We start from the raw sequence: 12,641 nt of genomic DNA, 5'->3' as shown, positions 1-12,641 counted from the left end.
ACATTACAGCCCCCTTTCTTGTGGGTTTTTTCCCTTGGCCGTGTCCTCTGCAAGTCTCTGCGGGATCTTAGTGTGCATAAAGGACTCAAAGGGACAGTGAGCGCCCCTCATGTACTTACTTATTCTACAGTGGGACAGGCCTGAACCCTTGTGGACTTATCAGGAACGAATGTCACACTCTGTGCAACCGCAACGTAGAACTTCTTCCTGCCTCTGCTGCCACTGACCTCTGACGCCACTGCTCTCACCTGGATGTCTGGAACAAATCTCTCTAAATTATAGGCTACTATGGTGCTATCACTGTTATGAGTCTCCTGCCCACTATCATTCAACAGAGTGAACACCAGGGAGAGGCCATAGTCTAGGTAAACTTGGCCTGAATGTGGAGCTCTACTTTACATATGATAACTTGTATGCAATCTCATGTTATATTAGTGTGTTCTGAAAGAAGGTTTCTGGTTACCTGGATCTTCGTTTCATAGCTTGTTTAAATTTTTTCTTCCACACAAGCTCGGCTTACCTGGCTACCTCTGTTTAAAACCTGATCATCATGTGTTTTTTAGTTTGGTATGTACAATATTATCATAACTAGGCAAATAAAAACTAGAAATGATGGTTAAAATTTGCACATGTCTTAAAGTCTAGCTATGCTAGCGGCTCTGTCAGACTGCTTAAGCTAAAGGCTAACGACAGCATGCTATCACACTCAAATATGACGCTGATATTTAGCAGGTATAAGGTAAACCATGTTCATCATCATCGTCTGATGTGTTAGCACACTAATATTTGCTCATTTGAACTTAATACAGAGTACAGCTGAGGCTCATGGGAATCCCACATATCCGTCATTTGTTTACAGCAAACATATTTTGCAAATACATTAGTACTGAACACATGATGATGGCTATTCTGAAGCTACTCTGAAAGGTTTGACTTTCAAACTTTATTAATTGTCAGGCCATGATCAGGCTTAGGCCTAATGGAACTGGGCCAAATCGGGCAGTAGGGTGCAGAGTGATTGGGTTGCAGAATGGTGCATGTGTGATGGAGGGAGACAAGGACAGGTCTGTATGAATTAGTGTGCCATTGTAAATTTAATATGGAATGTAATACTTAATACTTTTTTTGGCTTGCAGACCTCTATTCTGATCAATGCCCTGTTTCCCAAAAACATCTTGATGACGGGGCGCAGGTCAGTGCTGAAGATTTAAAACACACTTTAATTCTTGTATCAATTTAAAGTAAACGTTAAGGTCAAATTAGTACTTACGTAATTAACATTGCGGTTCACATTCGGAAGTAGCTCTTACATTTATGGTTATAATTTCAGAACAAAGATATTCACCTTGTGAGGGTTTTATCTGGGATATAATGAAGGGGTCATCATATTTTACCATCTGGTAGAAATTCATTTCTTTTAAAATCTGGACAGGAATGTGTTTCAGCTTTTCAGAAAGAAAGGGTGAGGCAAGTAACTCTTCACAGCTCTTAAAGTAAGTTTACCTTTCTTTGTAATAACAACCACAGTGTCTAGATTATCTAGAAAATCACATTGATAGTACACTCTGTCCACCCAGTTTCTTTCACAAGCTGGTTGTGGCAGACAGAGGCACAATGTGAGTCTTGTCATGTTCAATAACTGACTGCAACAGTGAAGGGTTGAGGGTATCTCCACTAGGGACACCAGCTGGAGTCAGCACAGGTGGCGGGTCACTTCTTGTGGCGACACCTGGTGGTCCAACAGCCAACGAGCTGCCTGTAAAGCAGGAAAACATGGCTGCTAATTGCAGCCGCACCTCCCTTTGCCAGAAGGCGTACACCAGAGGGTTGATCAGTGAGTTGGATAGACCCAAGAGCCAAAGATAGTTCTCCAACACGTCGGTGAGTTCACAGGTTTCACACAGAAGGTGCACTATGCATGCTACAAAGAATGGGCACCAGAGGACCAAGAAGCAGCCCACGAGCACTGCCACTGTCCTCAGAGCCTTGACATGACTCCAGTAGCCGCTTCTTAGCTGCTGATGGTGCTGATGCTCATGATGTTGATTGTTCTGGTGGTCACCTGTCCTGGAACCGGCTTGCCTAACTTGGCAGATCTGCTTCTGGTGGCTGCAGGCGATCTTCAGGATGTCCAGGTAGATGTAAACAAATACAGAGAGCACAGGAAAGAAGCATGCGCTGAATAACGCAATCATGCCCACCTCAATAACAGAGAAAAAGGCACAGAAGCCGCTGTAGACATCCCTCTGCAGCTGCCGCACCATTACTGCGGAACAGAGGAGACAGGTTATTTGCCATATGACACTACAACTTGCATTCTCGGACTGTCAAGAAAACAGTCCCTGAAGTCCATCAATATACACAAAAACAAAAATGCCATCTAATGTTTCCCCAAAAGTTGTAACTTAAAATAATACGGGAAATCACTCAGCAGCAGTCAGTCACGTTTGAGCTTCACCCCACTAGCAGTGTAAAGAAATCTCTTTTTCAGTATGGGTGAAAATAAATAGTAAGCAGATTTTTAAATAGGCTAGCTATTTACTCCAGTCTCCAGTCTCCAGTCTTTATGTTACAGGTTGAAGATGTCCTGAGCTGTTTTTGGCTTAGTGAAAACCAGACCTGTTGCTGCTATTTAGTAGCCCTGTCAAAAGGTGTCTGTACAAGGAGTCGAGAACTAGTGAGATGCTGTTACCATAACAGATAATTGTTATCTGTTATGGTAACAGCATAAAGTAGCCCAGCCAGTGGATGATCTGGACATACTCAGACAGATGCAAGTGCACATTCCTGGTGGATTATTTTATAACATAATTCTACTGTTTACCTGATAACCATTGGGATGGAGTTTAAAAAGATAGATACCTGTGAAAAACCTTTGGACACAAGGACATGTTACTCAAACTCAGACCTCTCAGACATTTTCTCATCAGTACCTCTGAAAAGAAACCCAAAAACAAGCTGCTTGCATTTTTAAATGCAGTGCTATTTTTGTCTGAATGCCAGCTTCTTTTGGTCTAACACACCATACATTTAATTAAGATAGAAATTAATTAATCTGTTGTACATTTTTACTTCTCACCTGGCAAGAATCCCAGAATCAGAGAGCTGATCCACAGAGCTAGCAGGGACCCAACTGCTGTCCCTTTCCCAGAGAGCTGAGAGTACCGCAGGGGCATCTTGATGGCTGCGTAGCGGTCAAGTGAGATCAGGAACATGGACATGATGGATGCTGTGCAGGGCGATGTCACAAAGGCCATCTGCATCAAACACCGTGTCTTGCCCTGAGCAGGAGGCGTGGCGTTTGTGGGAGGACCAGCAGTGATATGGCTGTACTGGTTCTGAGTGATATTTTTGCTGTTGTTGTTGAAGTCCTCTGTGGCTAGACCAGTGATGGCCACACCCACCAGGGCGTCAGCCAGTGCCAAATTGAGGACAAAGCACCAGCTCTGGCTGCTCTTCTTGAGGAGTAACTTAAGTAGAGCTGCTGCCACCAGCAGGTTGGTGGAGATGATGAGGCAAGAGGCGATGCTCAGGATCAGACCCATCACTCGGGGCCTCATGTCGCCTTGGGATGTCGACTCATTGGAGTCCATGCAGTCAGAACTCATCCTAACAGAGGGCTCAGTGCTTGCATGTCCACACAAATATGACATGTTGTTAACAAAAAACCCAAAGAGAAGGTGAAATTCACAAAATGTATATGCATTTAAGATTTGCTGACACTGCTGCCATCAGAAACACTTTCATCCTTTACAGCCATTGTCCAACAAAACACAAAATGTACCTGAGCTAGAAAAAAAATAGAGATTTGCACAAATGCTAAAACATAAAATAGGTTAAAACTTGAAACTTGATGAAGAATCCTGTTAGCCAGTATTGTCCTGTTACGTTAATCCGGAGTCGTGTAATGTTTCCTCGGTGATGCATATCATAGTTTAAAAAAGTGAATCTGTTGCTTAAACATCCGTTCAATCTAACTGTTCTCATCAGTGTCCTTAAAATCCCTTCAATGCAGAAGGACAAAAACACTCACAGCTTTATCAGTTAGTCTTGCTTGTCTCCTCCCCTCACACACACACACACACACACACACACACACACACACACACACACACACACACACACACACACATACATGCACAGGCGCACACACCAGCACAAACACATACATACCCTTCCGCTGCTCATCCGTTGCTGTTGTTGCCTCTCTGGGATTGACCCTTGTCCCAGCCGCCTGCCTGCTGGCTCCCTGCAAGCAGGAAGATCTCTATTTTTATTATATTTACAGTATTTCTAATTTTTTGTTAAGAGGATGTTTTTAACCAAGGTTTAGTTAGGGTTAATATTCTTTGGAGAACCAAACCTTACATGATTGGGGAATAAATAAATGAAATGAGTGTAGACTGGCTACAGGGGTTTTCCAAAGACGACATTTTGACACGTCACGGTAGAAAAAGCAGAAGAGTAAATAATACATTTAAGGATGGTTTAGCTGCTTCACTTTCATAGTCACTGAATTGTTCATGCTGGCTCACTGTCAGACTTTCGTGGCTTACTGGGACACTTCAGTAAAATGGAGCCATTGTTAATACAATACAACACATTTAACGCTTTTCCTGCTATGATACAGTATGTCTCACATGTAATGCATTATGTCATCACAGAACTATAGAGAATAACGTTGAACCAACACTATAGTGAACATTCACTGATCCAATGTTCCAGAAGTAAAAATCCTGTTTTCTCAAAGATGTGTTATATGACCGACAATTGAAGGGTTGTACATTAAATTCCTGATTGACTCATCAGTACAAAAGATAAGCAACTGTAAGAAAATATCTAGTCCTTTGATGAAGAGTCAAAATTGTAAGGAAAGAAGTTGTATTTTAGTTTAAGTTTAAGTGACGACAATTTTATTTACATATACTTTTGACTACTTCAGAATTACTATTTTAAATAGCTAAATAATAAATCCAAAGTGAAATATACTATGTAAAAACAAATGACAAAAACATTAAGTTAAGTTTAAGCAGTTAAATACAGTAGTTTAAAGTGGTATGTATTCTCAATTTGGGATAAATTCAGCAAATATGCTGCAGTGTTCAGCAGCTAGATTCTGAATTGCACCTCTGACTGAGTTCTTATCTGCAGCAACAATGATCTACAGGGTCATGGGCATCCTGACAGAGAAAACATAATCTCTCAGAAGGAAGAGGAAGTTGAAATAATTAGAACTAATAGCCGTAACATAAAGCATCACATTACCCTGACGACGCTTGTGTTTCTGTGTTGAGGAACTTTAAAGCGAGACTGTGTAACTTTAGGAAGAAGTAACACGGTCTTACTCTTATTAATGAAGATAGTCTGATGACTTTGTGACTCGTCTCTGCCATGGTTTACTGTTTACCGTACCACTGTTCTGCAAAGGTTTCTTGCTTTAAGGACATCATCAAAAGGAAACTTTCGAATGAGAATTTAAAGTTGAAAAAAAACAACTTTTGGACGTCACTCCTCCCATTAGCCTGACTTGTCCCGGGGTGTGAATTTCAGAAATTTGGGCGAAATAAAATGAGAATAATGCAAATAAATTTACGAAGACATGACAAGATTTTATAATTATTCAGGCACAATTGTCTCTGATGCATGATGGAATTTGCTGCCACATGCATTTGTCTTTTCTCTCACTTTTTAAAAAGCATTCATTTGTCTCCTGTGTTCCTGCTGTGATTTTACCATCTTCTATGGTGGCAGAGAGGAGGGGTGAATGCAAAGAAGGCCCCCATGTGGAAAGAGACCAGTAGACAATGTGGTTATGTACAGTATATATTTTTAATCTTTACTTTTGGTATGTCTTGCAGAGTGGAGGTCTAGAATGGCGAGTGGTAGCATTACATTAATATTTTGTAGCATTGTCTTGAGAGCCATCTGCTTACAGTTTTCCAGTGAATTTCTGGGGTTTCCGTTCAGGATGGAAATGTTCCTTGTAAGGCTTTGCATGACTGCATCATAATGTATCAAGCATTTATATATGCAAATGCAATGTTCATTTACTCTACATTTAAATGTAAATAAGGCCACCATACAATGATATTCATATTAAAGAATGAAACACCAAACTACATGTTCATTTACATCTAAATCACACCATGCAGGAAGAAAATTAATTCCACTAAAGAAACTTGAATCCAGAGATGAAACCCTTTAAAATATAAAAATGTGGAATTATTGTATTACACAATTTGTAGATTTATTCACAACATTTTTATGCATTTTATTGATCCATCCAGTTTATAAAGTCAGATTTGGTGGTCTAGATAGGGCAGGTAAAACACAGTATGAGTGTGACAGCATCTTATCAGTGTGCACTCAAGCAGGCTGTGTGCTCTGCAGGCTTCAGCTTTAATGTACATGAGTGTCCCGTAGTGCAATAACATACAGGAACATCGCCAGTGGAGCAGAGTAGAGATATATTGAGTGTATTCCAACCCTTTATGGAGTCATGATGCTAAAATTAAAAACTGTTCTCTATTTTCTTGAGGACATGCCTGTAAACCTGTAGACAGTGGACTCCTGCATGCACGCTATTGGCAGTGTTTGTGGGCTGTATAGAGCTGAATGGGCTTAGTTAAACTCTAACCTTGCTGGCTGCTGTCTCGCTCTGGCTCCAGAGTCCCCAGGAGAGACATGATGGGACCATTTTCCACTAAGATTCACACACAGATAGATCTAGCTAATGATGCATTCTCGCTGCACACACTCAAAACATCACCTGGCACCACACCAGCGTCTATAGTCTAAAAATACTAAAAGAAAAACAAGTGACTGGAGACATCCTTGTGTATGCCAAAAACCTTTTTGTTTCTTGTGTTTTAGAGAACTTCTTCATTAATCATGTCAACGTCTCAAGGAAACCTTTCATGTCACTTGCTTCCATAAGTCAACATATTTCCAGCTAAAATAGGACATTGGGGTTGGAACATATCTCAAGTAGCGATTGTTCAGAAGTCCAAAATGATTGCCCAAACTGTCCTCAAAATGAATCATATTTTAAGAAAAGAAAGCGGGTTTTCACCCATAATGTACTACCACTTCTCTCCCTTTGAACGTTTATTAAAGTGCATTTTATTTACTAGAACACAGTGAAGCTACTTATTCACATACTTTACGCTGATCATCAACATCTTAATTTATGTTCATTACATTTGTCTGCCAACAACCAAAACTGATAAAACAAAATTCTATAAGACGACAGAACAATGTTTTAAAGAAAAACTTGCTTTTCATTAAGCAGATTCAGACAGTAGCCCAGAGACCATTTTCGCAGCTGGAAAGCAGAACTTGCACTCTATTATAATGTTGTTCCCCTTTCTGTTTTAAAGTCAAAATAATGGCAAAATTTTCACCCAGTGAACATTTTTGTCAGTAGAGGCCATGATAATGAATTGGCAACTGTAAGATTATGGTTTTACTCAAGAGTATTTTAAAATTGTAATCCTGCTAATAATACATATTTTACTAACTGTAACTATAATCTGATATAACCCCAAGCCCGATGGTGAACCTGGTAAATGTTCGTTTCTAGAAATCAGCATTTTAACAGCGTATAGCCTCACTGAAATTCTAGCATGCATGTAGACTCTTTGTCTTCTCAGGCTTTGAAAAAGTGCAAAATACAATCTGTCATTAACTTGGCCATAGTGTGAAAAGGTTAGACATAACCGGAGCTTAGACAATCCTACAGAACTGGTTGGTAAGTGTCTGAATGTGTTAGCCCAGCCTGACTTTTCAGCATTTTCACACTTCCCATTCAGTCACACAAAGACGTCCTCAAACCCCAACACTACAATCCCAGCCAGTTTCACAAGGTTCACAATGAGTCCACAGCAACCTAAGAGGAAAGATCCTCTTTTTTTTATTACCCCTCACCCCCCTCGCTCCCGACATGCCAAAATAGCTCCAACGGACACACAATATAGGAATGTTATTCACCCCTGCTAGACCTTTCAGGACCTTTCAAAACAAAGTGTGGGTCAGCAGTAATTGTGCCCAGTGCCCAGCAGCACCCAGGGAGCCAGGATCCTGTTTACACCTTTGCCAACACCAACCCCCAACCCCTGTGACAAATTCTTGTAACTCCACCTGGACCTGGGATCTGTTTCGAAGAAGCTGCTGAGTGTTTTTTTTTTAAGCAAAGCGAGGAGTTTTCCAGTTTTGGAGGATCAGTCAGTCAGGAAAGAATTCTTCTGGACAGGATTGTTAAGGTGATGTTATGGGATGTTTTTCAGGGTGATGTCTGGTATTCAACAGGAGCAGGGATGTAGCTTCTGCTTCCCATTGTTATTACAATGTGGCCTGCAGCAGAGTTAGAGTTGTATTGGAGGTCTTGCGGTTGGACCTGACTGACAGACAGACAAGATCAGAATACCAAATTTATTATACTTAAACTTCATGATGTAACCACTCCTCACTTTTTGTTCTGGTCACACAGAGGACAGCTCTAATAACCTGTTAAACTTGTAGAAATGTGTTTCACAAAAAAGGCCCTGTTACCCATGATCTGTCATTTTAATAAAGTAGGCTATACTCTCAGACTGGTGATGTGTTCACAGTTTGTTTTAACATGAGTGGGGGATATAAACATGGCAACATTACAGATTATTTTCTCCCCTCTGAGTATTCAACAGTTTTATAGACCAGATCTTGAAGATAAGCTTTTAAGAGCCACCAGAGTTTGTAAAAGTGTAAAAAACAAATATCACTAAACTCATAGTCCCTAACTTCAGAAATCTTGAATACTTAAAGGCCAGCTCTTGAAAAATAAGAGTTCAAGAAAGAGAAGAAGGATCAAGAAAGGGTGGTCCACCGGCCTCATGCAGTCACCAATTCGCGTTTCTGATACACAGTCTGTTTCAGACAGTTTGAAAATGATTGTATTTGTGTTTCTATCAGACTAAAGATGTCGTTAAAGAGACGACTGCTGTCCATGTTGTTGTGCTGTGTTTACTGCATGGCCTCGCTCTTCTGCCTCCACCCAAACCGCAACAACTGCTTCTCCATCGGAGCTCGGTGAGTCTGTGTGTGTCAGTGTGTTAAACATGGACAAATGTTTGTGATAAGAACTGTTGTGTTACAATGACTGACTTTCTAGACACGTGTGTCCCCTCATGTTGCCCCACATGCTCTATTAAAAGTTGCACCTACTAAGAATGGTCAGCTGAATGTTTATTTAGAGGTTATTGTTTTCATATTTTGAAAATTTTAGACTAGTTTTTAGATAAAACTCATGTTCCTAGAAGAAACAAAGAAACACATTTCTTAATCTGCATTTCCAAATGTTCTCTGGGATTTCCTTTTTTGGCCATGAATTTGTATTTGGAATGGGTATGTTGAATGTCAATAACCATCATACCCAGATGACATTTGTTCTACCTGACAGGAAATGTCCTTGTTATGAACAAAGTGTAGAAGAAAATGAGGGGGATTTAACAAAGGTCCCGAGCTAGAATTGAACCAGTTGTGTTGCCGTTGAGGGTTGCTGTATTACCCCATTGACTACAGATATGTTGATATATCTCTATAAATATAATCTAATGATTTGAACTAGCATTCCCAACCTTTGACCTTTGGCTTGAGAAATAATAAAAGAAAAGGCAGAGGTGACAAAATAAGACTGCATCTGGGGTTTGGGCATGCCAACTTATGATAAAAACAGTTGAATATGAGCATATTTTTTCACATTGTGGACCTTTCTCACAGCAGACATTTAGGCTTGTTAAACACAGGGTCCATCCAGGAGTTCCAGTGCCAGGACCCCTGTGTTGTGCATGCTGGCCCACTCATATTAAGGCCTTATTCTTTTTCCCTCTCTTCCCTTAAGTCACTCTTTATCCCTACATTGCTTTCTCAATTTATCTCTCCATCCACTTGTCTGTCCATTCCTCACTCTCCTTAATTGTTCACCCTTCTCTCAGGAATCTGGTGTCAGTCGTCCAGCAGCTTTACCAGCGTGTCATTCGACTGCTGCGCACCACTCTCTGATCCACAGCGCTTCCAGTGTTTAAACCAATCACTCCGGACCTGTATTGCCACTGTGGCAGATGTGGCTGTTTTCGAACATGCCCTCCGGTAGTGCATCGCCAACTAAAAAGAAGAAAAAGAAGAAAGAGGAATGGTGTCACTCCACTCTTGGACTGTGAAGTTTCCACCAATTGCCCTGCTGTGTTCACCACTGCATTACTCTGGCTGTAGATGAGGAGGCGACAAGCATGTGAAAACATTTTTTTTTACTCAAGTAGATTGTGGGTATCTGCTGTGTGAGATGTGAGTGAGGTGGAAAATACAGTTTTGTTTTAAATGCATTTTGAGGGTTCAGTGCAATCGTGAAGGCTCAAGAAACAGGCTCGTAACCATGAGGTTGCTGGTTGAAATTCATGGACACGATGGCAGTATTGTTGTAATATATGAAGGTGCAAAATTCAAAATCTTCCCTTCATTAATAACCGTCACAAAGCTGACCCTGAGCAAGGCAGAAAGCTTTCATTGTGGCTGCGCTGTAGAGGGAAGCAGCACCTGTGGTCTGAGTGTGAAAGCTGTTCAGACAGAAGCTTGTAACAGACATATTAGGGTACTCTCGTACCCAGTCTGACACAGTATATTGGACCCAGCTTGAGTAGGAAGAGGACCTGTGAAGACCTCTACTTAAGTACACATATTCCACATCAACACTTGCCTTGTGCCCTTGCAAGTAACACAGTACAAACATGTGTTTTTAGCTCCCTGTGGAGCTGAAAGAGCTCTACGAGGGTAATACAGCAAGAGACACGTCAAATTCCACCACAGGGAAAGAGAAACCACACACATCAGATGAGACACATTTGCCTTGTTGTTGCTATAATGCCCTTAACTATGTGAGAGAAACTACAGCTTATGGTTACATAATAAGAATCTAAGGTGTCATATTTCTGAAGGCAACTGTGCTAATGTATCTTTGCATAACTAGAAACATCCTCAATTGTTTTTGTATGTAGGGCTTAAAAAGTATTTTAGGCTAAAATGCTACATATAGGACATAAACAGGCTGCAGCTGAAATGTTGATTTATGACATTGCAGGTAATATATAATAACAGTACACTGAAGGGGGAGATGGGGAGACTTCAAACATCTAGTAGCAGAGAGGCCATAGCTTATGTTATTGAGACAGTGCTCTATATAGAATCAGTTTTACTGCTATGTAGTTGCCTGGGTGACAAGTCCTCACATGACACATGTCACTGCATATGCGCTGATCGGGGAGCTCAACAGCAGGATGAAGACACGTCTGCAGCACTTTAATTGTTGGTTGTCCCAAATAATAATAATTTAAAAAAAAAAAAAAAACATATTTTCTCACTTACTTACAGTGGTAGCATGCAGATACTGTTGTTTTGGTCAATGCGGGTTTTCATTTTGTGAGATTTGTGTCTCTATGCCAGTGCAATAGAGGTGAATGGAATTTAGTTTGTGGTGCTAACAGCAATAAAAAAAACTACATAGAAGAATTCCACAGCAAAATGTATTTCCAATATCCTTGTTACTCCGGATAATTCACGGAACACAATGGTTTTCATAGGGACTATTATTTAGTAGAAAATAGTTTCATTGAAAATGATTCACACAGAACTCACAGTGAGAATGCTTGTCAGGAAAACCTAAACATGGGTCATGTTTAGTAATTGAACAAGAAATGGTGAAGTTTTGTTTTTCTGGGGACAGATCAAGATGGAAGGATGGTGCAATAAAAATCAACACGTTTAGTCTTATCAGGCTAAGAGCCGCTGGTCTGAATTTGAATTGAATTGTGTTTGTAAAATGTGTGAATGAGTAAAGTCTGATTCACACTTAGGGAAACAACCACAAAGAAATACTTAAATCTGTGATGCATTTAAAAGAAGAAAAAGAGAAAACACATTTACAAATCAAAGTTGTAAAAAAGAAGGGATATGATAACTCACTGGTTATTTGTTTGTAAGAGAACTGATAGCTGAAGACATATCTTTTAAAATACTTGGGCAACAAGTTATGCAAATGTGCTATAATATTATCTGCTGCCTAAAGAGATGATGTACTTTTGCATGGCTCTGGGTGTCAGTGTTGCTGTGGTGACAACTTTTTCACACTTTTGTATAAACTGAGTGAATGTGTAACACTCCCAGCATTAGCTGCTCCACCCTGGAGGGTTTGATAAAAAATAAAAAAAGAAGAGAGAGAAGTTTGCTTGCATAAAACCTCCTGTAGCTGTTAAAAAGTGGTGAATAAAAACTGGGCTATGACAGTTGTCTATTGAGGTGACATGACTTTAACGTCCCGTTCTCTCACTGCAGTCAGTCCCTAAACATATGTAAGGACATACAGCAGGTGTGTTGCAATGGGATACCTTCAATTACTTAATATCATTATTTAAATATAACAAATACACTCCAATAAAACAAAACAAATTTTCTTAAAAAGCGTGTGTCATTGGCTTATTTATGTATAATAATGTGTGTGTGTGTGTGTGTGTGTGTGTGTGTGTGTGTGTGTGTGTGTGTGTATAGTGTATTAATTAAATATTTATTGAGCTCTTATGAGAGCAGTCCTGGATTGCATTGCTTATAGATGCAGC

At 40.2% G+C, this 12,641-nt stretch overlaps 1 protein-coding gene and 1 long non-coding RNA gene across 3 annotated transcripts; one reads left to right on the top strand and one right to left on the bottom strand.

Annotated features, from left to right (window-relative positions):
- Nucleotides 1-1,075: 1,075 nt before the first annotated feature.
- On the bottom strand, nucleotides 1,076-4,369 carry LOC127364644 (glucose-dependent insulinotropic receptor). 2 transcript variants are annotated; one of them, XM_051402316.1, is made up of 3 exons: nucleotides 4,174-4,369; nucleotides 3,080-3,627; nucleotides 1,076-2,266 (listed from the first exon to the last, which is right to left on the bottom strand). In XM_051402316.1, exons 2-3 carry the CDS (start codon nucleotides 3,606-3,608, stop codon nucleotides 1,584-1,586), a joined length of 1,212 nt encoding a protein of 403 aa, XP_051258276.1. In that variant the 5' UTR covers nucleotides 3,609-3,627; nucleotides 4,174-4,369; the 3' UTR covers nucleotides 1,076-1,583. The 2 variants fall into 2 exon arrangements, with proteins under 2 accessions (XP_051258276.1, XP_051258275.1); XM_051402315.1 differs by lacking the exon at nucleotides 4,174-4,369 and having other exon boundaries at nucleotides 3,080-3,989.
- A 3,809-nt stretch (nucleotides 4,370-8,178) lies between these two features.
- On the top strand, nucleotides 8,179-11,852 carry LOC127364098 (uncharacterized). Its single transcript, XR_007884977.1, has 3 exons — nucleotides 8,179-8,261; nucleotides 8,950-9,066; nucleotides 9,972-11,852. It is a non-coding gene; the product is annotated as an uncharacterized LOC127364098 (long non-coding RNA).
- Nucleotides 11,853-12,641: the final 789 nt, after the last annotated feature.

This window comes from Dicentrarchus labrax, unplaced genomic scaffold (genome assembly GCF_905237075.1).
Source record: "Dicentrarchus labrax unplaced genomic scaffold, dlabrax2021, whole genome shotgun sequence".
Classification (NCBI taxonomy): Eukaryota; Metazoa; Chordata; class Actinopteri; family Moronidae; genus Dicentrarchus; species Dicentrarchus labrax.
Note: the sequence above shows the minus strand (reverse complement) of the source record. Positions and strands in the feature narration are given on the sequence as shown.

What these genes read in the sequence shown, in the direction of transcription:
- LOC127364644 (XM_051402315.1), bottom strand. Translation starts at nt 3,653, where the DNA reads ATGTCATATTTGTGTGGACATGCAAGCACTGAGCCCTCTGTTAGGATG. An exon ending in GATTCTGGGATTCTTGCCAG is followed by an intron (nt 2,267 to 3,079) that starts GTGAGAAGTAAA and finishes TCTGTTCCGCAG; the next exon opens with TAATGGTGCGGCAGCTGCAG.